Source organism: Typopeltis vanoorti, chromosome 21, assembly GCF_054136105.1.
Source record: "Typopeltis vanoorti isolate ZY-2024b chromosome 21, IOZ_Tvanoo_1.0, whole genome shotgun sequence".
In the NCBI taxonomy this organism is placed as follows: Eukaryota; Metazoa; Arthropoda; class Arachnida; order Uropygi; family Thelyphonidae; genus Typopeltis; species Typopeltis vanoorti.
In genome coordinates this window covers 59,150,849-59,177,646 of record NC_143569.1, presented here as the reverse complement: position 1 = coordinate 59,177,646, position 26,798 = coordinate 59,150,849, and the positions used below count along the sequence as shown (strand labels likewise).

Genomic DNA, 26,798 nt, shown 5'->3' with positions numbered 1-26,798 from the left:
AATTGAAGTGTATTTCGGATCGTGAGTGTGATATTTTTGTCAACCTTCAGAATGAAGGAAATAGGGATATGACAAGAAACGGCAAGGTTATACATGAAAATTGTGAGAGTGTGAATGTAGAAAGTGTGAATGATAGTATAAATGGTTTCTCAGAGAACAAAAAAGATGAGATAGATGCATTGAGTGAGATTGCGTTGTTGAATAGTGCGATAGAAAGAGCAAAACAGCAGCTAGAGTGCATGAACAAAAGTAGACTGAATGAACCAACCAATAATAAAAGGTATGACAGGAAAAATAGACGTATGAATGTGAACATGAACAAAATGAAGGATAGAGTGCTGTATGGAGACTCGTTAGTACGAGGTGTATTAGTAGAGGATTTGACAAAATCGTACCAACCTGGTGCGACCATAAAGGACGTAAATGCCTCTATTAGAGAGCAAAAGGAAAGGGTGAAAGAAATGATTGTTGTGGCAGGTACGAATGATTTGAAAGGAGATAAAATGGAAATGATAGAAGACCTGAATGAATTGTTTGAGGTAGCAAAAGAAAAGAGTGAGAGAGTTAGAATGATTAGTCTTTTGCCACAGTATGACAGTGAAATGTTTAAAAGGAGGGCTATAATTGCAAATGACTTTATGCGTGGGTTATGTATGACGAGTGGTGTGGAATTTGTGGATGTGTGGAGTGAGTTTGATGGGCGAAAGGATCTATATAAGATGGATGGCTTGCATTTGAATGGTTACAGTGTAAGAAGACTTGAGAAAGTGTTGCTGAATGTAGTGGATGTGCAAATTCAGGGAAACTAGATTTGTTAAGGGGGGGGGGGGAGTAGAGATACAGTCCTTATGGAGGCAGTTGAATGTAAGAATGAATATAATATGCCAGAGCAAATAAGGACAACAAATCTGAGTGGGATAGTTAATATAAGGCATCAAGGTAGGGTTGGGGCTAATGGGGGTCTTAAATTCATGTACACTAATACTAGGAGTATTAGGAACAAGAAGGAAGAGTTTTTGGCCATGGTTGGCACTTCCAGACCACAGGTTATTGGTATTAGTGAAACATGGCTGACTGTAGATGATATAACTAGTGGGATTGAATGTCATGGGTATAGTGTGTTCAGGAATGACAGAGAAAATAAAATGGGGGGAGGAGTATTGTTGATGATAGCTGATGAACTCCAGCCAAGGAGAATAGAAGTTGAATTGCAGGATAGAGAAAAGAGCACATTTGAGGCCATTTGGTGTGAGATTGTGGCTAGCAGAACTAAATATACAATTGGGTGCTGCTATAGACCAGGTGATGGAAAAGATGGTGGTGACAGTATGCACAAGCAAATAGAAGAAATGGGTGGAAGGAGCGTGATTATTATGGGAGATTTCAACTATGGTCGCATTGATTGGAGTGAGGAGAGGACACACGGGAGGAAGGAACTGGAATTTATGCAGTTATTAAGGGATAACTATCTGCGACAGCATATAATGGAAAATACTAGGGGTCAGAGAGTGCTTGACCTAGTAATTACATCTGAGGATTTGGCTGTAACAAATATGACCACATTGCCACCAATCGGTGAGAGTGATCATAGGGTCTTAACTTGGGAGGTGGCTAAAGGTGTAGAATTTTCAATTAAGACAGGGTACATGTGGAATTATCGGGCTGGAAAGTATGACAAGCTTAGGAGTTTGATTGGTTCAGTGCCATGGCATGTACAACTGCAAAGACTAGAAGTTGATAGTGCATGGGAGGTAGTTAAGAAGTGCTTGCATGAAGCAATGGCTGACTGTATACCTAGAGTCCGAATAATAAATCAAGTAGGGGTTAAATGGATGAATAACACCATTAAGCTTGAGTTGCAAAAAAAGAAACAACTATGGAGGGAATTTAAGGAGAAGGGTGACCGGCAGGCACATGAACGGTATAAAGCGCAGGCCAGAAGGGTGACGAGTGTGGTAAGAAAAGCAAAAAAGGATTACGAAAGAACATTGGCCATGCAGGCTAAAGAGAATCCTAAACAGTTTTTTAGATATGTAGCAAGTAAAAGGAAAAATGTACATGGCAGATTGATTTTAAAGAATGCCGATGGTAGGGAGGTAACTGAATCAGTTGAGATAGTTGAGTTACTGAGTGAGCACTTTGCAAAAGTATATCATCCAGGTGGTGACATTGCAGAAACGAATAAACCAGTAGATTATACGGGAATTGAGGTTAATGAAGTGGAGGTGAGTAGTCTATTGCATAACCACAATGTCAATACATCTGTGGGATTGGATGGTATACCAGCTCGTGTTGTACGAGAAGCAGCTAAAGAATTGTCAGTACCCTTGACCATTTTGTTTAATTTGAGTCTCGGGTCTGGGTTAGTCCCGAGCGGGTGGAAAGAGGGGAAAATAGTTCCACTGCATAAAGGTGGTTCCAGGACTGCTGTTGTGAATTACCGACCGATTAGCATATCAGGAATCATTGTCAAGGTCTTAGAGAAAATAGTCAAGAGGAAAATACAAGATTGGATAGAAGAAAATGGGATACTGTATCGGGGACAGCATGGTTTTGTGAAGGGTAGGTCATGCCTCAGTAACTTGCTCACGTATTATAACACAGTGACGGCTGAACTGGATAAGGGTAATGGGTTTACGGTGATTCTACTGGACCTTGCCAAGGCCTTTGACAGGATTCCACATGGAATTCTAATCAGTAAATTGCAGCATATGGGAATGGACATAGGGTTGGTGAGATGGATAGGAGGGTGGTTGACGGAGAGATATCAGAGAGTGGTTTACTCGGGAGTAGAGTCCACAAGACGACCTGTGACTAGTGGTGTGCCACAAGGATCTGTTCTTGGACCACTGCTGTTTAATTTGTTAATAAATGATATAGGAAATGATCTGAGAGGAACAGTTCATTTGTTTGCGGATGATGCGAAGTTGGGTAGGGCAATAGTGAATGCAGATGACGTCAAAATTTTGCAGGATGATTTGGGTAGATTGGAGGTCTGGGCTAAGGAGAATGGATGTCAGTTTAATGTGGCAAAATGTAAGGTTATGCATTTTGGGGTGAAAAGATTGGCGGCAGTTTACTGCATTGGTGGAACCGTGCTCCAGGAAATTGATGAGGCACGAGATTTAGGAGTGTTGGTAGATAAGGAATTAAAATTTAGGGGACACATTGCAAAAGTGACCAAAACAGCTCATCAAATCACTTGGTTGCTGAAGAATACGTTGACAAGCAGAGACAAGCAGGTTATTGTTCCTCTGTATCGAGCCTTGATAAGACCCCATCTAGACTACTGTGCTCAGATTTGGTCACCTAGGTTTCTTCTTGATGGGGAGGAGGTGGAGAGGATCCAGAGGCGAGTGACCAAGATGATAGCAGGTCTGTGGAATGAACCGTATGAGAACAGGTTGAGGATTTGTGGGTTGCAAAAATTGGTTGATAGGCGGAGGAGGGGAGATATGATTGAGACATTCAAATTACTGAAGGGTTTCTATAAAATTAATTCAGAAGATATTTTTGAGAACAGGGCTGGTTGTGGGAGGACTAGGGGACTTCCATGGAAACTGGGAAAAAGAGTGGTTAGTAAAGGTGTTAGAGCTGGGTTCTTTACTTTTAGAGTAGTGAACGAGTGGAATGCGCTCCCTGAGTCTGTGGTGGATGCTGTGACAGTGAATGAGTTTAAGGCGAGGTATGATAGATACTGTATGAATGTCAAATAGTTGTGATGAATATGATTTGGGGCCTCCCTCGATGAGTTTAATGACTCCCTGGAGTTGCCCGTAATAATAATAATAATTATTATTATTCAGTCACAGATCATTAAACAAACCACGAATTCATAATATAGCTTCAAACCCAAAACACATTTTGTAAATGTTTACACAACAGTTTCATGCCTGGTTGGCCGAATAGTTAGCATATCTGCTCTCCAGCGAAAAGTCTGCGGGTTCGAATCCAGCTGTGGGCATGGGATTGTCTGTGAAAACACTAGTGGTGATGGTCGACGGTGTTGGTGTAGATGATGAAGGTAGTTCCATTGGTGGAGTGGTGGAGACTGAGAGTTGTAGAGTAGGTGCCCTACCTCCATGAGTCTTTGGACTCCCTGGAGGTGTTATGTAATAACAATAAAGCTTCAATTCACAAACTTTTGGTAAGGACTATGAATATACATACAGTGGCAAGGCCAATGCACATGGAACCTGGTCTGTCGAAGAATGGAAATCAACCCTGTGAAGCAAACATTCTCACTACATACTCTTTTATCCTGATGATATGTTTGGGTTATGGAAGATGTCTATAGAACTCTTTTTTACCTGAGTGTGGTGCTGTAACATAGGCTTTGTAAAATTAGCTCCGATGATAGCAACATCCTTTACAGGGATATTCTCCCATATATAATTCTTCAACATGTGATTCAACAAGTCCACACATGCATGCTGTGTGTAAAGTTGGCCATCTTCTCAGTCTGATTGTGTGGTGCTGCTGTCCATAGATGTTTTGTTACAAAATGTTAATATATTAATTTTGCTGTAATATGATGGTGCTGAATTCTGTTACAGCACTCACTGGTAATCTGCAAAATACTGACCCCAGCTGGTAACAGAAAGAATACTTTGTTGTATGATCATCAACTAATTGCTGATCAACACAATCGGCACTGTAGTGATTGTGATGGTAATCAACAGCATCCAACTAGTTTCAGCAGATTTTGTGCATTTTGCAGATAGCCAGCAATCTCTTTCATAAATAACTTGATCATGAGAAGTTATTTTTGTAAGAGCCAAAGTTTCTAATGTGGCATGATAAACAGTAGATTACTATACAGTCTTAAATGCATTCCTCTGGAATATTTTCTACCAGTTTTGTTAATTTTTGTTTCATCTAGCAATCTTTCAAATTAATTATTCCAAGCATCTAGAATACATCTTCATTTTTCATATCACCTTTATCATCTTTGATTCCTTTTAAGTACTCTTTTCTCCATTTCTAAGCTTTTACCATAGCCTCCAAAATATTTTGCCACCTTCCTGATATTTATCTTTTGTGTTCTTACCAGTCTTTGCATAACTTTTGTTTGACTACACGTACACACTGATTCACTTTATTACATTTTTCTCTGCATTCTCTTAGAGTATATGCTGACTTACTTGTCAGGAACTTTTGATATGCTTTCTTCTTTTCCTTGACTGCCTCTAACTTTCGGACTCCACTGTGGAGGAGCTCTGATTTTTCTATCCTTTGCAGACAAGTTCACCATGTGCTTCTCTTGATGAATCAATATTTTCTTCAGGGTCCGCACACATCCAAGGTTCAGTCTGCATAGTTCACCTCTAAGAGCTACTCAAGTTGATTCATTTTAAAACTTTCTGAAACATTTTTTGTTTCAATATGAATTCTATTTAATTCTGTTCAAAACTAAATGTTGATCACTTCATATTTCAAATTTTCTGCATACTTCTGTATCCTAAAACAGTGTGAAGACACTGCTATCGACAATCAATGACACTTTCCTTATTTCTTGCATCGTCTCTCCATATGAATTTGTACACATCTTTATACTGGAACATGGTATTAGTAATTACTAGTTCATTTCCTGAACAGAAATATAGCACGTACTTACCATTGTTATTAGCTTGGCTCTTGTCTCCAAATTTTCCAAAAACATTTCAATGTCTGATAATCATTTCTTATCTTGCTAATAAGATTTTCAACAAGGACCTACTTTTCCTTTGTGCCAGTGCACAAAGCCTTCTCTAATACTTTGAAAAAAAATTCTTCCACATCTTCCTTAGTAGAACCTTCTGTGCAATCAAGGCACAAATAAGTCCCATTGTTCAATTCCCTATTCTAATGTTTGCCAACAACATTCTACTTGATATTTCCTGCATCCATGATGATTATCCTAATATTTAGTGTTGAATATTATAAGATACAATTATCTTTTCTTAATAAAAACATTAGAGCAATATTTCGCAAAAAAAAGGGGTTCAATGACTTATCAAAGAGGAATTCATTAAAAATTGTTGGCGAATTGTTTTTTCATTGAACTGTTTTTGTTGTTTATTCAAAGAACTACTTTTCAGTGATTTGTCTTTTGAATAACTATCATTTGATGAATTTTCACAGAAATGCACATTAAATTTTATCCATCATAAAGTGCCTGCTCAGCTGAAATTTTCAAGATGTTGGAGGACTTGCTTCCAAAAAAGAAAGTTGGAGATTTAATTAGAATCTAGCTAATAGCATGTCCATCCATGGGGATGGACAAAGCAAAATGTCCCGTTCCCCACCTTTGAAAATGCATTTTCCATGGGTATCCATGCAATTTCAAAAATTGAAGTAGAACTTTAAAATGTCATAATTTTTAAAATTTGCATTATTAAATTTTAAATAATTAGAAAATAGAAATTCAAGATTGCCTTTTGCAATCTTGAATTTCCATTTAAAGCATGTTCCCACTGGCACTGGAAATGTAATTCATTTGATAATGAAAAAAAAAAAAAAAAAAAAAAAAAAGATTTTTTTTCTCCCTTTGCAATCAAAACCAATCTGTATTAGATAGCATATTGTATCTAGTTCTGCAGACTGACCACCAATTAGTGCATGGGCCTGAACCTGCTTCTCCTCTTCTATTCTGTCCACCTCTGTCCTCCGGAACAACCTTCCTCATGAAGTATTCCCAAACAATTACAACTTGCAGGTTTTCAAAAAAACATTAATAAACTTCTATCTCAGTTCTCATCTGCACCTCACACACAGCACTCATGTGCTTATTAGGGTCTCTTGACCTTTCGTGTATGGGATCAATAAATATATATATATAAACACATCATTTTTATATTTTAAAAATTTCTAGTTTGTAGTAGGGTTACCTGTATGCGTGTATTACAAATGACAAAGAGATACAAACCACCACCTAAATGACACAGAACAGTAGGATAGTATGTACGAGTTTACTGGTGGGTCATTCCATCTTATTTGCAAGGTGCACTTTTGTAAATAATGGTTCTTTATGTTAATAGTAATATCATATTTCATAAAAGTACTTGAAACTTTTTCGGACTACTAATACAATAAAACTTAATATATCACAAAAGGAACAGTTAATTTATTATTTATTTAAGAATGACAACATTTTTACCCAACAGCATGATTGATAGCTCTTGCTAAACCATTTCCAGACCCTCCTGGTATTATTCCCACTGGAACTTTTACTGCTGTTTTCCAATCTTCCCTTTCCATCAAGCCATTAAATACCTGGGTAGGGGAGGGGAGGCAATTAAGAGAAGTCTAATTAGTTTTTGAAAACATTACTATTTTTCTTTAAATAAAAAAATTTCTTTTTTTAAAAAAATAAAAAATTATTACAACTTGTTTGGTTTCACTTATCTGGCTACTATCAAGCTCAGCTAAAACTATAAAGATATATTATTACATGACACATTTCGTTTATTTATTTTTTTTTTCTATATTAAGTTTGATAAATTGGTTGCTGAAAAAAATCCAAGAGAAAGATGTTTCTGTTACAGATGCTTGACTAAAAGCAATTTCAAACAGGCCAATAAGTAGTACAACTTGTTTGGTTTCACTTATCTGGCTACTATCAAGCTCAGCTAAAACTATAAAGATATATTATTACATGACACATTTTTTTTTTTTTTTTTCCTATATTAAGTTTGATAAATTGGTTGCTGAAAAAAATCCAAGAGAAAGATGTTTCTGTTACAGATGCTTGACTAAAAGCAATTTCAAACAGGCCAATAAGTAGTACAACTTGTTTGGTTTCACTTATCTGGCTACTATCAAACTCAGCTAAAGCTAGAAAGATATATTTCATTTATTTATTTTATTTTTTCTATATTAAGTTTGATAAATTGGTTGCTAAAAAAAATCCACGCGAAAGATGTTTCTGTTACAGTGCTAGCAAGAAACGAACTCTAAAATTAGTAATTCCAAAAAATGCAGATATCTTTCAAGACCTGAGTGCAAAATGATGGGGATATTAATACCATACCATACCATATCTACAGTGTCTGACCACATTTGGAAGGCAATTTACTGTTCTGATAAATGAAAGTTCTTGTACAGCACCATATAATTGAAGTACAATTATAGTGCTGTACCAGAAGTCAGTTGACAATCACGAGCTGGTTAATTGAAGTTGTTTTTTGTACTACTGTATAATGAAAAATAAATGAGTGCCAAATTAGGTCTCACAAGCTAAAATAAGAATAAAGAAGATTTTTCCCCCTATCTTATTTTCATCATATGGTTCCCACAAAAAAATTATTATTATTATTATTATTATTTGACACCTCCAGGGAGTCAAAGACTCATTGAGGGAGGGCACCTACTCTACAACTCTCCATCTCCACCTCATCCACCCATCATCCAACTGCATCATCTACACCAGGCATGTCAAACACGTGGGCCACATGAGACCTACTGACAAGTAACATTGGGCCCGCCAAACTTTGTAACCAATATGGTTATTTAACTTTTGACAACACCAAATTAAATAAACATTTAAAAAAATTAACATTTCCACTTAGATTATTTTATATGCCAAACTACTCTGCAATTTCTCCTTCTTCCTCTTCCTAACATGGAATATTGGCCATGTGGCCTGTTCAGGTCTCACGCCATCTCTTTCTTGGTCTTCAGATTCTTCTTTTTCCACTTATTTTGTATCTGTATAATATTTTTGGTAGTCTGCTGTTATTCATTCGATTTAAATGTTCTAGCCATTTTTGTTTATACTGTCTTATGTAGTAATTAATTGGTTTTATTTTTGGGGATTGTAAGATTTCTTCATTTGTTTTGTGGTCCCACTTGGTATATCCAGCTGTTTTTCTGAGGAACTTCATTTCTGCTGTTTGAATTCGTTTTTCATCTTTCCTTTTCATGGTCCATGTTTCGCTTCCGTATAGTAGAGTTGGTTTTGACAAGACATTATATAGTCTGATTCTAGTGTGTTTTTGTACCAGGGATGGCTTAAATATATTATTTATTATGCCATTTACTTTGACAAAGTTTGATATTTTAGTGTCTATGTCTTTTTCTTCTTCGTATGATAGATCACATCCCAAGTATCTGAAAGTGTTTACTAGTTCTAGTATTTTATTATCTATCACTATTTTACTTCTTATTGGGTTTTCTCCTTTGAATGCTATTATTTTTGTTTTTTCTTTGGATATTGTCATATTATATTGCTATAAGATATCATTTAATGATCTTTGTAAGTCATCTTCGATGTAGCTAATACTATTTGATCATCTGCAAATAGTAGTGTATCTATCTTCATTTGCGGGGTCATTTGTATACCAAATGGGTTATGCTGTTTCCAGATTGTTAATATTTCATTTATATATATATATATTGAAAAGCAGAGGTGAGAGGGTACATCCTTGTCGTATTCCTCTTGATATATCTTTCCATTCTGAAGTGTGTTCTAATTTAACTGCTATTTTATTTCCGGTATATATTTCTTGAATAGATTGTAAAAGTTGGTTTGGTATGTTTAAATTGGTTAATATTTTAAACAATTTTTGTCTATTAATTTTGTCAAAAGCTTTTTCATAATCAATAAATGCCACATGTGTTTCTTTTTGAAATTCTCTTCTCTTTTCTATTAATAATTTTAAAGTAAAAATTGGATCTATGCAGGATCGGCCTTTTCGGAAGCCATTTTGTTCTTCTAGTAATGTTTTCTACAATGCTGCTTAGTTTCTCTTTTAATATTCCTGCATATATTTTATATCCTGTATTCAGCAGGCTAATTCCCCTATAATTATTGCAATTGTCTTTATTTCCTTTTTTATAGATTGGGATGACCAGTGCTTTTTTCCAAGAGTTAGGGGTTTTTCCGGACATCCAAACCATATTAAAAAATTTCAAAAATCTTTCATTAAATTTTTCACTTGCATTTTTGTATAGTTCTATATTTATATTGTCTTCTCCTGGCGTTTTCCTATTTTTCATCTTCTTTATTATATTTTTCAGTTCTAATATTGTGTTTTCTATTAGGTCATTCTTTGTCTTATAAAATTTTAATTCATTGTTCTCATCTGTCCAGAGATTTTGGAAATAGGTCACCCATTTTTCTAAATCTATTGTTTGTATTTTTATCTTTTCTTTTATTTCTTTATTCATGTATTTTATTACTTTATAGGTTTTGGGTTGTGGCTTAAATAAATCCTTTTCTAGTTCTGTTATGAAATTGTTCCATCTTTCTCCATGTTTTTTCCTTACTTCTCGTTTTGCAATTGCACTATTTCTTTTATACTCTATTTCTGCTTCTATTGTTTTGGAATTTAGCCATTTCTGGTAACTGTCCTTTTTGGTTTTTATTATATTTTCTATTTCTTTGTTCCAGTCTCGCAGTCCTCTTTTTCTAATCCATTTGTGCTTTATTCCTAAGGTTTCTGTTGCTGCTTTTGTGAGAATTTGTTTCAAATTTTCCCATTCATCTTCTATGTCACACTGTCCACCCCATCTGCAATTTCTAAAGGATATAATGTTCTATTTGTCATTTCAAAAAATCTTGTTACACCACTGCATAAATAATGAATTTTACCGAATTTTAACGAGCAAGTCTATGTACGTGGCTACATCTGCTGACCACAGCAATCAAAGGCTAGCAGTTAGCAATTTTCCACTCATAAGAAAGTGTGGTGTTTTCTTTATAATTAATAAAGAAGTTATAAAAATAATATCGAAACCTTCAACCAACATGAGTAAAAAATTATTAATTGAAAAAGACCATCGTAGTTTTCAAGAAAAATGGGAGTTACAATATTTTTGTATTCAAGAAAAAAAAAAAATTATGCCTGATATGTAGAAACTCTATTGCAGTTTGCAAAGAATATAATATTAAAAAGGCATTACGATACAAATCATAAAAAAAACTATGACAAATATGTTGTGAAACTTCGTGAAGATAAATTGTCAGAATTAAAGTTGACACCTGTCAATCAACAAAGTGTATTTACCAAACCTATTGAAGATAATAGAGCTACAGTAAAAAACAGTTATTTGTTATCATATTTAATTGCAAGCAAGTCAAAACCATTCACTGAAGGGGATTTTATTCACGAATGTATTATTAAAGCATTTGAAGTGTTGTGTCCTGATCAATTAAAGAAATTTAAAAATATAAGCTTATCTCGAAATACCATTGCTAGCAGAATTGATGATATAGCTGGGAACTTAAGGAATCAACTAAAATCAATAAATTCCAACATTTCAGACACATTCCCTTGCAATTGACGAAAGTACAGATGTACGGGGTATCGCTCAGCTGGCTGTTTTTATTGATGGATGTGATATGAACTTAAAAGTGAAGAACTTCTAGAAATTTCATGATATGCATGATACAGCCACTAGAGTTATTTTTGATGCCCTTATGGAAGTTTTGAATGAATACAAGTTATCATTAAAAAAGCTAGTTTGACTTGCAACTGATGGTGCTCCTGCCATGACTGGTGTTGTTACAAATTTAAAAGAAAATTGCAAAGAACAAGGTAATAATAATTTTCAACATTTTCAGTGCATTAATCATCAGCAAACATTATGCTCCAAAGTTTTAAATATTGGACATGTCCTAAAAAATGTCAGTAAAATTGTAAATTATATTCGTGTATGTAAGCTTAACCATCACCAATTTAGTAACTTTCTAGAAGATATAGAAAGTGAATATAGTGATCTACCTTATTATACAGAAATTAGATGGCTTTCCAGTCATAACTGGTGGCGCTAGTGTCCTTGGTAAATGTGGCGGTCGAGTTTAGCTAGTCTAGAAAACGTGTTTTTAAAGTTAAATATAGTGTGGCTTTTTGTCACAAATTGTGCTAAAATTGTGCATCGGTTAGAAACAAGTGTCCTTCAGTGGTATTATTGTTTAGAACTGTGGTGTATATATTGTGTTTTCACTGCCGTTTGTATCACTATATCAACGTGTAAAGATGGCGTCCAACAAGAAACGTACGTCAGCGGCGCGCAGGACTTCTACTACTACACGAAAGGCTGGCTCAGCGTTAGATTTTTCGCAATGGATGCGTTGCGGAAACTGCTACATGTATGCACCGAAAAATGTGAAGGATCTGTGGTCGGTCTGGCAAAATGAAAAGAAAGAAAATGTCGACGTATGTGAGAAGTGTCGGGATAGGCTGGAGCGTTTAGGAATGGAAGCTGACATCGGGACCGTAGCGGAAGAACTTCGGCGGGAGTTTATGAAAATGAAAAATGACCTTCATCTTCTTCATGAGGAAGTGGAAGTGATCGGTAAGGAGATACTGGAAGTTAAAGCTGAGTTTAATGTGTTAAACAGAGAAATTAGGACCATAGAGATTACTTTAGCTGAAGTAACTAGAACAGGATTACATATGGGTGAGTCTTTGGTGAATGATTCAGTAATAAATAGTATGGGAGTGATTGGGAGTCAACATAATAAAACCACAAGTAGCCAAGAAGAAATGAGATGTAGTGAGAGTGGGGGGGTAAGTAATAGAGAGTTGAGTAATGAAGCTGGTAGAGTCATGCTGAATAGTGTAGAGAATGAGTCCATGAGTGTGAACTTGAATGAAGTTAATAGTGGTAAAATATATGGTGATTCTATGATTAAGGGTATGGAGAGTGGTATGCATGAGGAGTGCTTGGCTGATGGTACAATAGAAAGAGTGGCTTTAGCAATAAAGAGAGGGCATGAAACAGACAAGATGATAGTTATGGTGGGTACGAATGACCTGAGAGGTAGTATAAATCGGGTAGGAAAAGATTTAAGAACATTATTAGATATTGTGAAGAGGAAAAGTGTCAATGGGAGAATAGTGTGTGTGCTGCCTCGTTTTGACAATTACGAGTTAAGTAGACGAGCAATGATAATGAATGATATGATTGCAAGAATGTGCAGAAAAAGAGGTCTGGAGTTTGTTGATGTTTGGAGTGTGTTTGAAGGAAAAAGGCAGTTGTATGCTAGAGATGGACTGCATCTTAACATGGAAGGACATAAGAGATTGAAGAAGTTATTGTTTTCTGAACAGGTTGAAGTTATTGGGCAGGGAAACTAATATTGAAAAGGTTGAGTGTAAGAGAGAGAAACTTTAGCACTGATTGTGTATTTATTGATCCTTATAGGCAGAATAAATTGCAGAAGAGAGGGGAAAAAAATCGGCATAGGACTACGGTAGTTAGTGACTTATATATCAGTTCTAAAGCCGGTACAAGATCTAGAGGGAATCTGCAATTTTTGTATACCAATGCTAGAAGCATTAGAAATAAGAGAGAAGAATTTTTGGCATTAGTCAGTGAAATCTCACCAAAAGTTGTAGGCATTAGTGAAACTTGGCTGTCAGCAGAAGATGTGGTCACTGGAATTGAATGTGATGGGTACAGTATTTTCAGGGAGGATAGAGAAGATAGAACAGGAGGAGGAGTACTGTTGATGATAGCTGATGTGTTGCAGCCAAAGAAAGTAGTATATCATGATGATAGACATGTAAATGAGAGTTCATTTGAGGCAGTCTGGTGCGAAATAGTGACCAACGCAACCAAATATACAGTTGGATGCTGCTATAGGCCAGGGAGTACAGGGGGAGATATTGAATTCATGCATCAGCAACTTAGTGCAATGAGTGAAGGCTTAGTGATTATTATGAGGGATTTTAATTATGGTGATATCAATTGGAAGGAGGAAATATCACGTAGCAAAAAGGAAATGGAGTTCATACATCTGCTACGAGATAATTACTTGAAACAGCACGTAACTGAAGGGACACGTGGTGTGAGAGTGTTGGACCTGGTTATTGGTTCAGAGGTTATATGCATAAGTAAGGTGACCTCGTTACCTCCAGTTGGTGAAAGCGATCATGTGGTATTGACTTGGGAGGTTGCAAAATCTGTGGATTTTTCTATTAAGAAGGGGTATGTATGAAACTACAGGTTAGGCAATTATAACAAGCTTCGGAGTGAGCTTGCAGCCATCCCATGGCAGAACATATTGCAAGGGAAAGATGTTAGCAGTGCTTGGGATAAAATCAGCGGGTATCTGAGGAAAGCAATATCAGATTGTGTCCCCATGGTCAGGAGGTCAAACAAGGCAGGCATTAGATGGATGAGCAGTAGTATCAAGCTTGAACTACAAAAAAAGAAAATGTTATGGAGAATTTACAAGGAGAAGGGCGATCAGGACACCCATGAGCAGTACAAGGCTCAAGCTAGGAAGGTTACCAGCATAGTAAGAAAAGCTAAATCAGATTATGAGAAGACCTTAGCCAAAGAGATCAAGGGTAATCCCAAAGAGTTCTTCCGCTATGTGGCAAGTAAGAGGAAGAATGACTTCGGAAGGATAACCTTAGTGGGTGCTGATGGTATTGAGGTGACAAAATCAGATGTAATAGTCGAGTTACTGAGTGATCACTTCTCAAAAGTCTATCACCCAAGTGAGGATATCTCTATACCTATAGCAATACCTAATGTGAGAATTGAAGCTAAAGAATCAGAGGTATTAAATATATTGCGAAACTTAAATGCAAACACTGCGGTAGGCTTAGATGGAATATCAGCTCGGGTGTTGCGTGAATGTGCAAATGAATTGTCAACCCCTCTTACCTGGATATTTAATTTAAGTTTGAACTCTGGTATGGTCCCTAGGGAGTGGAAGTTAGGCAAAGTGGTTCCTTTGCATAAGGGTGGCTCTAAAACTGCAGTATTGAATTACAGACCAATCACCATCTCAGGAGTAGTGGTAAAAGTATTGGAAAAGTTGGTTAAAGACAAAATTCAAGAATGGGTGGATCAGGATATGATACTCTATAGAGGCCAACATGGTTTTGTTAAAGGTAGATCCTGCCTTAGCAATCTATTAACTATCCATAATAGAATAACATCAGAGTTGGACAAAGGAACTGGCTACACAGTGGTACTTCTGGATTTTGCTAAGGCTTTTGACAGGATACCCCATAGAACACTGTTACGCAAATTGGAGCAGATGGGAATGGATATTAAATTGGTGATATGGATAGGAGAATGGCTCAGGGAGAGATACCATAAGGTGGTGTATGGAGGAGCCGAGTCCAGAATGAGGCAGGTGACCAGTGGTGTGCCTCAGGGCTCTGTGCTTGGGCCAATGTTGTTTAATTTGTATATAAATGATATAGGAAACGGCTTAAAGGGAGATATTCAGTTGTTTGCTGATGATGCAAAGTTGTGTAGTGCAATAAAAAATCAAGCTGATGTTGAAAGTTTGCAGGAGGATTTAAATAAGCTGGTAAAATGGGCAAAAGAAAATGGATGTCAGTTCAATGTGGAAAAGTGTAAAGTCTTGCATTTTGGGATTAAAAGATTACCAGCTGTGTACTACATAGATGGAAAGGTACTCCAAGAGATTGATGAGGCTAGGGACTTAGGGGTATTGGTAGATAAGGAGATGAAGTTCAGAGGACACATTGCTAAGGTGTCCAAGATTGCACATAGGATTACTTGGCTGTTGAGGAACACACTGACATCCAGAGATAAAGAGGTTATTATTCCCCTTTATAAAGCATTGATACTTCCACATTTGGATTACTGTGCTCAGGTCTGGTCACCTGGATTCCTTGGAGATGAGGAGGCTGTGGAGAGGGTTCAGAGAAGAGTGACCAAGTTGGTGAGTGATATAAAAAATGCTCCCTACATTGATAGATTGAGAGCTTGTGGATTGCAGAGATTGGTTGATAGGCGAAGAAGAGGGGATATGATAGAAACATTCAAATTACTAAAAGGTTTTTATAGGATTGATGCAGGGGAAATGTTTCAGCTGTATGATAGTGATGGAAGAACAAGAGGTCATCTCTGGAAATTAAAGAAGAGTGTGGTTAACAAAGGTGTCAGAACAAGGTTTTTTGCCTGGAGGGTGGTGAATGAGTGGAATTCATTGCCTGACTTTGTTGTGAGCTCTTCATCTGTAAATGAATTCAAGAAGAGATATGACAGATATTGTTTTGCTAGCTTGGGTCTCCGCGATGAGTCTACTGACTCCATGGAGATACCCGTAATAATAATAATAATAATAATAATAACATTTTAAAGCGATTCTTTGAATTGCTGGATGAAATAACAATTTTTTTTAGAATCGAAAAATTATGAATGTGAAATAAAAAATGATCAATGGATAAAGGACCTAGCTATTTCAGTTGACATTACAAGATGTCAACTGAAAAAGCACTGTCAATGTTTGCCTAAGATTAAGTCAACTTAATATTAACATTTTCAAACAGAAATTATTATTTTGGCAAAAACAAATTCAAAAAGAAAATTTATCCCATTTTAAATGTTGTCAGTCATTATTACAAAAATCACTGAAATTGAAGTTTTCAGAATATGCCAATTAAATTAAATTATTAGAAAATGAATTCAAAAGAAGATTTTTAGATTTTAAGAAATATGAAAATCAGTTTCACTTATTTACTTCTCCTCTATTGATTGATGTTGAAAGTGTTGATCACAATTTACAGTTGGAATTAATCGAAATTCAGTGTGATTCCATATTGAAACAAAAATATGGATGTTGGAATTCCAAAGTTCTTTAATTATTTATCAGTCGATCGATACCCCAATGTGTTATACAATTAGGCATATTTTATCAATGTTCAATAACACATATTTATGCGAACAACTATTTTCAACTTTAAAGAATAATGAAACTGCAGAAAGATCAAGATTAACAGACCAGCATGTGCAAGCAATATTGAAAATAACTACAGCTCAACAAATTCAACAAAATTTTGAAGATTTCGTTAATGAAAAACATTGTCAAGTTTCTTGAAAAAAAATGATATTTATAATTTTATTTAAATATGTAAACTTTATATTTTATATGTATTTTTGTAACATGGTTGTATTTTGTACTTATATATTCTAATGTTAATAATTAAAAAATCTGTTTCCTCTTTATTTCAGGATTTTTTTTTCTGTTGCAGCTCACGGCTTGATATATAATTCTTAATTTGGTCCTTGGAGGTAACTGAGTTTGACATGCATTATCTACACCAACGTTATCTACTGTCCACCCACCACCACTAATATTTTCACAAACATCCATGCTGGGATTCAAACCCGCAGCTTTTTTAGCCGGAGAGCGGATATGCTAACCAATCAGCCAACCAGGCCGGCTAAGTTCATAAAAAGATATATAAAAAGGAAGATAAATTATTATTTAAGTAGGAGATGAACTAGATGCAGTATATGTGTACACGTAGAAAAATCTATGCACATAATACTTCATGAAGTTCCCATAGAATAATAATCCATGAGACTTTAATATAGATGTTATTGACACATTAACAATTTTGTTGATAAAACCAAGCTCCCTTTCAATATAAGTTCATGCCTTATGGAGATAAGGTTAGATATAACAAAAAACTATGCAGAAAGTAAATACATACATTATGTGTATGTATGTATATATGTATAAATATATAAACATCTATACATACATCAAAGCTACAAAAAATGATGCATAACCTTTCCTGGATAACTTTGCATTCTCATGGTGTGTGACCTACTTCCACAAGAAGAGCTGTAATGAAATCAGCATGAAAATGCTACAAAGGATTATACTGTATCTGGAGCTTCCTTACCAGCTGGGTGAATAATCCTGCTGCTACTTATTCTGTTAGTCTGTCAGGTCATGCATGAAGAGAATTTGAATATAGCCTCACACAAATGGCACTGTCAAGGCTATGAATGGACTAGAATTTGGGCACTCCCTATGTAGAAGTTATGTCCACAAGTGCTTCACCCTTGGTGCATGCCCTCCCCCCCCACACTTAATGAGTTTCCAGTGCTACACCAATCATGAATGATAATGTAATAATAGTGACAATGTAGCTGAATAACCTCCCACCAAAACTAAAATGCAACAAGATACTGCAAAAAATATATCTGAAAAAATAGCCTTAAAAACACAATCATACAAAACCAATATCACCAACATCAGGGTATTCGGTATCAACATAAATGATATGTATCAAAATTCAATCTGTTATTCCTTAACAAACCACAACTAGCATCCTTTAAAACTATAGCACCCAACTTTCTTAACTACATCTATGCATGATGCCTTCTATAAGAAGGGTGAAACATATGTTTTATCCAGTCTAAAATTATTATTATTATTATTCAGGCCTCCATGGAGTCAAAAGACTCATCGTGGGAGGTCATTCCTAAGAAACACAAAGTCTATCAAGACTCATCGATGGGAGGTCCCCCCCCCCCCCCCAAGAAACACAAAGTCTATCATACCACTCCTTGAACTCACTGACCGTTCTCGCTCTCACCATTCCATAAGGCAATACATTCCATGGTTCAACCACCCTCCATGCAAAGAAACCACTCCTCACCCTCTTGCTCACAGTTTCCTTTTATAACTTCCAGGGATGGCCTCTTGTCATCACTCCTTCCCGCTGTTCAACTAAGCGAAAGAACTCCCCAGTGTCAACCTTGTAACCACCTCTCAACAGTTTAAAAGTCTCAATCACCTTTCCTTCTTCTATCCACCAAACTCTGCAGTCCACATTCCCTCAGCCGATCCTCTTAACTATCATTGTACAGTTCTGAAACCATCTTTGTTATCTGCCTTTGTACCCTTTCCACAGTTAATGTATCCCCCTTCAAATCCTGGGAACCAAATTTGAGAACAATAGTCCAAGTGTGGTCTGATCAGGGTCTTATACAATTGAATGATAATTGTTTTATCTCTGCAGGTCAGTGTCCTTCTCATTATTGCAGTAATCCTCTGTGTTACCTTCTCCACCTTTGCAATATGTCCCCTAAATTTCAGGTTTCTATCAATCATCAACCCCAGATCTCTTGTCTCCCCTACTTCCTCCAGTATAACTCCTTCCATAGAGTATGCAGTGTCCCATCGATGTTTCCCAAACCTCAAGACCTTACATTTTGCTGCATTAAACCGACACCCTCTCATTCATTTGCCCATCTATCTAGCTTACATTCCATGCCAAAAAGTAAATAAACCTTGAATTCCCCTTATACAATTATCTTTGGCTCAAGATTTCTTTGCCTCTTTATTTTCCTTAGAGATTTCATTATTCATAATTCAACTGACTTCCCTTCTCTAATTTTAGAGATCAAGCAGAAACAGCTTGATCTGTAAAGTCAGAGAGGGAAGTCAATTTGAATTATGAAGTTAGGGAAGAGAAAGTTTACAGATAAAATTCAACTTTTTTTTTAATGATAATCCGATACAGGAGAGGCTGAGTAACCTATGGTACATTAGTGAGAAGGAACTTGTTTACATTTAGTTTGAAGTATTGTGAATTGTATTCTGTGGAAAACAAATAAGATGGGAGACTGTTCTGAAGGGCAGCAGCAATAAAGGGGATAAATAAGGAAGAGGGATATTTGTTCTGTGAGTATGGAATTGAACTGTGAAAAAGTGTTGAGCAGTTACTGCACGTTTCAATGGATTTAATAGAGGGTAGAAGAATTATTGTTTAACCTTTATATCAACGACAATAGAATGCAGTGAGATATTCAGTTTTCTTTTTTTCAAATACTGCTCCCATACACAAGAGGTCAAAAGACCTATAAGTACATCAGCACTGTGTATGAGGTGCAGGTGAGGATTCAGATAAAAGTTTCATCTGTTTTTTTTGAAGAGTTGCAGGTTGTGGTTGTTTAGGAATATGAGAGAGGTTGTTCCAGAGGATACAAGCAGATGGAATAAAAGAAGAAGAAGCAGGTTTAGTGTGTGTTTGTTTGCAGTTGCACAGTAAATAGATGTTGGGCAGCTAATACACTTATATTAACAGGTGCAACTGAAAGTGAAGACATTATAGTTGGCAATTCACTGGAGCAATGACTATGAAACTATCTGTAGAATAGACACAGTGCTGAAACATTGTATTTGTAAGCTGCTGGCTGAAGTAAATGAGACTAACTATTCATTTCTAGATAGCATCAAGGATTTTAAAGAAAGTTTTAGGTGCACCATTCCAAACATGTGAGCAGTACTCTAAGCATGGGCAGATTTGGGATATGTATATAGTTGGAGTTCATTAGATGTAAAAATATCCTTTTGAACAAAAGAAAATGCCTAGTTTCTTGAATGCTAAGGGGGCTGTTATGTTTATACTGGAGGTAAATGATAGTCCAAGCAGAGAGAGAGAGATCTGATCTTGTCTGGTAATTTGTGTGTTACTGAGGGAAAGGATAGATGAACCGAGATCTCTTTTGTGAGAGAGAAAGGCAAGACACTGTTCTGGTGGCATTGAACATGATCAGATTGCCCTTTCCCCATTAGTACGTAGATCAATGTTTAACATGCTCATGTCAGGAAGTGTTTCGCACATTCATCACACCAATGGGACTTCTCATTATCATTTGTGTGGGCTCAACTGAGACAAAGTTTACATGTATGTTAGTTGCAACTCTTTCGATAGACTTTTATTGCCACTTGTTTTGTACTGCTTCTGCATCAGGCTGGCTCACTGACACTAAGTTTATATGGCATGTCAGTTGCAACTCTTTGGGCAGAATTTTATTTGATGTTAGCATTTGTGATTTGTGTTAATGACATTGAAACTTTCAAATGCAACTGAACAAACACATTTCATGTAATTGAAAATTTGGACAAATGTTAGGACAATTGTTTTTAGTTAGATACTGTGTTTGGCAGTACAAATGGTTTTGCTTGAGTCCATGCAACATAGCTTCTGTGGGAGGGGAGATGTGTTTCATTAGGTAGTGTCTAATGAAATGCATGGCCCCTCCAAACAAATTGCATTATTTGTCTCTCTACCTTACTCAGTAATATAATAAAACTACTTGTTTTTCTTGTGTCTACAGCAGGGTTTCGCAAATTGTGTTCTGCGGAAAGTGAATAAGTGTTCCATGATGTCAGTGACTAAGCCATATATTTTTAAACATGGAAGTAATTCCGGAAAGGGAATACCGCTGTTTATGACCAGTCATAAATGTTGCCTGCAAGCTGATTACAACAATGAGTGGCTTATTCTCTGTTTCTCAAAACTGAATGAAATAACATTTGTGTTGCAAATGTCAGTGATCAAGCCGCATATTTTTAAACATGGAAATATTCATCAAGTATCGTTAATTTTCACACATTGAAATCTTTCAACATTCGGAAAAGGAAATACTGCTGTTTATTACCGGTCAAAAAAATTTCCTGCAAGCCGATTACAATGGGTGCCGTATCCTATGTTCTTAAAACTGAACAAAATAACATCTGTGTTGCAAATGTTAGTGACCAATCAGCAAGGAAGTATAAAGAAAATTTTTCCACTGAAATTGATTATCAAGGCAGTCTGTATCCGGTTCTCAAACCTAGTAATACTGAATACTTTCTTTGCAAGTTCGTATTTTAGGTTGAAAGTGCTTGTTTTAAAACCGTAGTGCTGTGATTTTTTTTAAAAGTAACAGGCCTACAGATTTAAATTTTAATATAAATAAAAGACAAGGGACTGTACTTTTACTAAATAATTTAAGGAAATTACAACGTAAACTAGAATATACATTAAAATAAATTTTAATATACTTCAATATTTCGGCAACGTCACGTTGCCATTTTCAAGGAACTTAAGAACAAGACACGTGCACGCAGGCACAACAAACAGTAAGTGAGGAAGAAGCAGGAAGCTATTATTTCTCCTAAAGTCCTGATGGTGCCCCCTAGCAGGCAATGTTGGTATTCTTGGTCGATTGGGCTGAAGGCTTCTGATGTAGGTTTCCCAAATTTGAGGCAGTCTCATGCAGTCAAATTTGTTGAGGTTTGGATTGTTTCTTAGGGCTGAAGCTGATTCCATGAGAAGCCTTTCATATTTGTATTTACTATGGTATTATCGTGGCTTTCTTTCGCAGGTATTCAGCGCATGGTCAGCAAGACCAGAGTGGCTGTATTGGTGAAACCGGATGTAGTCCTTGTGTTCTGAAATTCTGATATTTGCTGTCCTGCCTGTTTGGCCAAAGTAGGACAGTTTACAGCTGCACTAACAAATAAAAACCATTTAACTCCATACCCCTCCCCCCTGTATTTATGGACTCCAAAAATACATAAGGAAAATGTGCCATTACGTCCCATAGTGGATGGCATTGATTCCCCCATATACAAACTAGCAAAACATTTGGCCAAAGCTCTCTCACACTATACTGGCAACACAACTTCACACATAAAAAACTCAGCCCACTTCAAAGCCAGCATAGAAAACTTGCACTCAAACACACAGACGTAATGGTCAGTTTTGATGTCTCCTCCTTATTCACAAATGTCCCACTCAAAGAATCGCTAGAGCTAATCCAAGCTAAATTTCCTCTTGATATCACAGCCCTATTTCAGTTCACAATGAACTCAGGCTATTTTGTTTGGCAAGAAAAATTCTACAAACAAATAGAGGGGACAGCCATGGGTTCTCCACTCTCCCCATTCTTGGCCAACTTTTATATGGAGACTTTTGAAGAGAAAGCCTTAAACTCTGCCCCACAAAAACCAACCATTTGGCTTCGCTATGTTGATGATGTGTTCGTTATTTGGCCACATGGCTCCGATGCATTCCTCTCCTTCCTGACACACTTAAACAATCTACACCGCAGAATCAAATTCATCATGGAAGAAGAAAAAAAACAACTGCCTTCCTTTCTTAGACACACTAGTCACCCGCCAGCCTGATGGAACCTTGGTTTTCTCAGTCTATAGAAAACCTACCCATACAAGCAGATACATTCACCAACAATCCCACCACCCATCCTTGCAACAATATGGAGTCATTAAGACACTAAACTTATCTGTTCAAATGGCGATGCCCTAACCACAGAACTAAAGCACATTCAAAACACTTTCTCAGTTAATGGTTGCCCCCTCCCCCCCCCAAAAAAAATATTGAAACCAGTAAACCACAACCCCACACCCTCACAACAAGGATTACTCTAAATCCAACACCATACCCTATATCCGAAGCACCTCGGAAAAAATTACAAAAATCCTAAAAAACATGGCTTCACTTCTTGTTACAGACCATATAAAAAAATTGGCATCCCTTATCTGCTCTACTAAAGACCAACCTCCCCACCTAGACCTACCTGGTGTATACCAGGTCCCTTGCAGCTGTAAGCTGTCCTACTTTGGCCAAACAAGCAGGACAGCAAATATCAGAATTTCAGAACACAAGGACTACATCCGGTTTCACCAATACAGCCACTCTGGTCTTGCGTTGGATACCTGCCATAGAATACGGTGGAAGAAAGCCACGATAATACACCGTAGTAAATACAAATATGAAATGCTTTTCATGGAATCATCTTCAGACCTAAGAAACAATCCAAACCTCAACAAATTTGGCTGCATGAGATTGCCTCAAATTTTGGAAACCTACATCAGAAGACCTTCAGCCCAATTGCCTGCTAGGTGCACCATCAGGACTTTAGGAGAAATAATAGCTTCCTGTTTCTTCCTCACTTACTGTTTGTTGTGCCTGCATGCACGTGTCTTGTTCTTAAGTTCCTTGAAAATGGCAACGTGACGTTGCCGAAATATTACTATTATTACGGGCAACTCCAGGGAGTCATTAGACTCATCGAGGGAGGCCCAAAATCATATTCATCACAACTATTTGACATTCATACAGTATCTATCATACCTCGCCTTAAACTCATTCACTGTCACAGCATCCACCACAGACTCAGGGAGCGCATTCCACTCGTTCACTACTCTAAAAGTAAAGAACCCAGCTCTAACACCTTTACTAACCACTCTTTTTCCCAGTTTCCATGGAAGTCCCCTAGTCCTCCCACAACCAGCCCTGTTCTCAAAAATATCTTCTGAATTAATTTTATAGAAACCCTTCAGTAATTTGAATGTCTCAATCATATCTCCCCTCCTCCGCCTATCAACCAATTTTTGCAACCCACAAATCCTCAACCTGTTCTCATACGGTTCATTCCACAGACCTGCTATCATCTTGGTCACTCGCCTCTGGATCCTCTCCACCTCCTCCCCATCAAGAAGAAACCTAGGTGACCAAATCTGAGCACAGTAGTCTAGATGGGGTCTTATCAAGGCTCGATACAGAGGAACAATAACCTGCTTGTCTCTGCTTGTCAACGTATTCTTCAGCAACCAAGTGATTTGATGAGCTGTTTTGGTCACTTTTGCAATGTGTCCCCTAAATTTCAATTCCTTATCTACCAACACTCCTAAATCTCGTGCCTCATCAATTTCCTGGAGCACGGTTCCACCAATGCAGTAAACTGCCGCCAATCTTTTCACCCCAAAATGCATAACCTTACATTTTGCCACATTAAACTGACATCCATTCTCCTTAGCCCAGACCTCCAATCTACCCAAATCATCCTGCAAAATTTTGACGTCATCTGCATTCACTATTGCCCTACCCAACTTCGCATCATCCGCAAACAAATGAACTGTTCCTCTCAGATCATTTCCTATATCATTTATTAACAAATTAAACAGCAGTGGTCCAAGAACAGATCCTTGTGGCACACCACTAGTCACAGGTCGTCTTGTGGACTCTACTCCGGGGTAAACCACTCTCTGATATCTCTCCGTCAACCATCCTCCTATCCATCTCACCAACCCTATGTCCATTCCCATATGCTGCAGTTTACTGATTAGAATTCCATGTGGAATCCTGTCAAAGGCCTTGGCAAGGGCCAGTAGAATCACCGTAAACCCATTACCCTTATCCAGTTCAGCCGTCACGGTGTTATAATACGTGAGCAAGTTACTGAGGCATGACCTACCCTTCACAAAACCATGCTGTCCCCGATACAGTATCCCATATTCTTCTATCCAATCTTGTATTTTCCTCTTGACTATTTTCTCTAAGACCTTGACAATGATTCCTGATATGCTAATCGGTCGGTAATTTACAACAGCAGTCCTGGAACCACCTTTATGCAGTGGAACTATTTTCCCCTCTTTCCACCCGCTCGGGACTAACCCATATTGAAGTATATTAAAATTTATTTTAATGTATATCCTAGTTTACATTGTAATTTCCTTAAATTATTTAGTAAAAAAAAAAATAAGGGACTGTACTAAATAAGATAATGATTCATCCACCTCCATCCTACAAAGTGATCTCCAGGATGTACAAAAGGAGAGGAAAACTACCAGCACACAGGAGAAAAAGTCTGCATTCACTCTTAAGTACTTATATTATAAATTTTTGGTGATCAGAATTTGATATGTCAATGAAAATCAGCACAAATTAATTTAATGATGGTGGCCTGAGGAACTACAATATGCTATAAGATTTCATTAGTCCAGTAATTGATAACTGATTTAAATGTAATTTTATATTTGTCAACATGTCACACCGTATACATAAGTGTACTAATACTATTTATGATTATGCCATAATTATTATTGTAATGTATTAATAATTAATTATTAATACATTACAATACAATACAATACAGTAAAAATTTATTGATTCTTAACTGAAAATTAATCCTTCTATATTCTATAAAAAGAATGAATCTTATGAAAGCCAACAAACTAGAAACATATGTGGGAATACACGTGTTCTAGTGATGAGTTTCCTGTTCCCTGGCAAAAAGAAAAAACTGCATCTGATGAAGTTCGAATTTTCGAAGATTGAGTGAATAATTCAGATGATGATGATTTCAATAATCAGGTATTGTATTTACAGAGCAGTTCCTCATCTGACAAAGAAGATATTTCAAAGTAATTATTATTATTTTATTTTTTTAATATATTTTTCAAAGAACACTCCTTTTTACCTATCCCCCACCCTCTGCAATGGGATTAGTTACAATTGAAGAAACTGTTGAAAAGCAGTGCATCTGACGACGTGCAGGAATGAAATCGCCGATAATTTTGCTTGCTTCACCAGATGGTTAGGTTTGTGGCGAGTGAGCTACTATCGCTCCAAAGTTAACATGTTAAGACACTAGTTTATCTTGTAGTCTGAAATGTCCAAGTACTGCATGGACTTTGTAGTCTGACGACGTGCAGGAATGAAATCGCCGATAATTTTGCTTGCTTCACCAGATGGTTAGGTTTGTGGCGAGTGAGCTACTATCGCTCCAAAGCGAACATGTTAAGACACTAGTTTATCTTGTAGTCTGAAATGTCCAAGTACTGCATGGTTTGTCAAATGAGTAGGATGAATGGAGAGTACTATCATCTGCAAAGCTGTGGATAGGAGTATTGGTGATTGCAAGCAAGTCATTTATGCATAAGAGAAAAAGTAGGTGATATGGTGGCAAAGCTCAAAGAGATGGAGCCATCTATTATGACTCATACAGAAAGCTGGCTACCCAGAGGGTGGCAGGGAGACCAAAGGAATGGCAATTTGTTTATCAGGCCTCTGTGCCTGACATGGCTGAAAGCTCTGGAAATGTGATAGTGCAAGTTTCTCTGAACCTTTATATAACATGTGTCCAGTAATAAGTGATGTAAATTAAGAGGTCACCTGTGGATCTTTGAATGGTGAAATCCAGGGCCACGCCAACTCAAGGGTGCACCGCACCCGGGCGGCAACATTGATAGGGCAGCATTTTATGTAGCTAATATCTAATTTGGATTATACAATGCAGTATTAGGGGTGGCCAATAAAAGTTTGCACTCGGGTGGCAAATACCCTTGGTGTGCCCCTGGTGGAATCCATACTGGTGATCACTAATTAATGTGGACTTCTAAGTAGTGGAGAAATTGGCTATTGATGACCATTATTTTGGAGGAGAACAGAGATGATGACAATTGGTTGGTAGTTTGATACGTCTATATCCCTTTTTTGGAATAA

General features: G+C 36.9%; 1 protein-coding gene across 2 annotated transcripts in view; it reads right to left on the bottom strand.

The window, feature by feature from the left end:
• The window catches only part of LOC150094886 (sphingosine kinase 1-like), a 169,348-nt gene that overhangs the window by 64,368 nt on the left and 78,182 nt on the right, over positions 1 to 26,798 (bottom strand). For both annotated transcript variants that reach the window (XM_090411223.1, XM_090411224.1), the window contains one exon: positions 7,139 to 7,254. In XM_090411223.1, the coding sequence (XP_090267349.1) occupies positions 7,139 to 7,254 (116 nt within the window). The remainder of the gene's footprint in view (positions 1 to 7,138; positions 7,255 to 26,798) is intronic.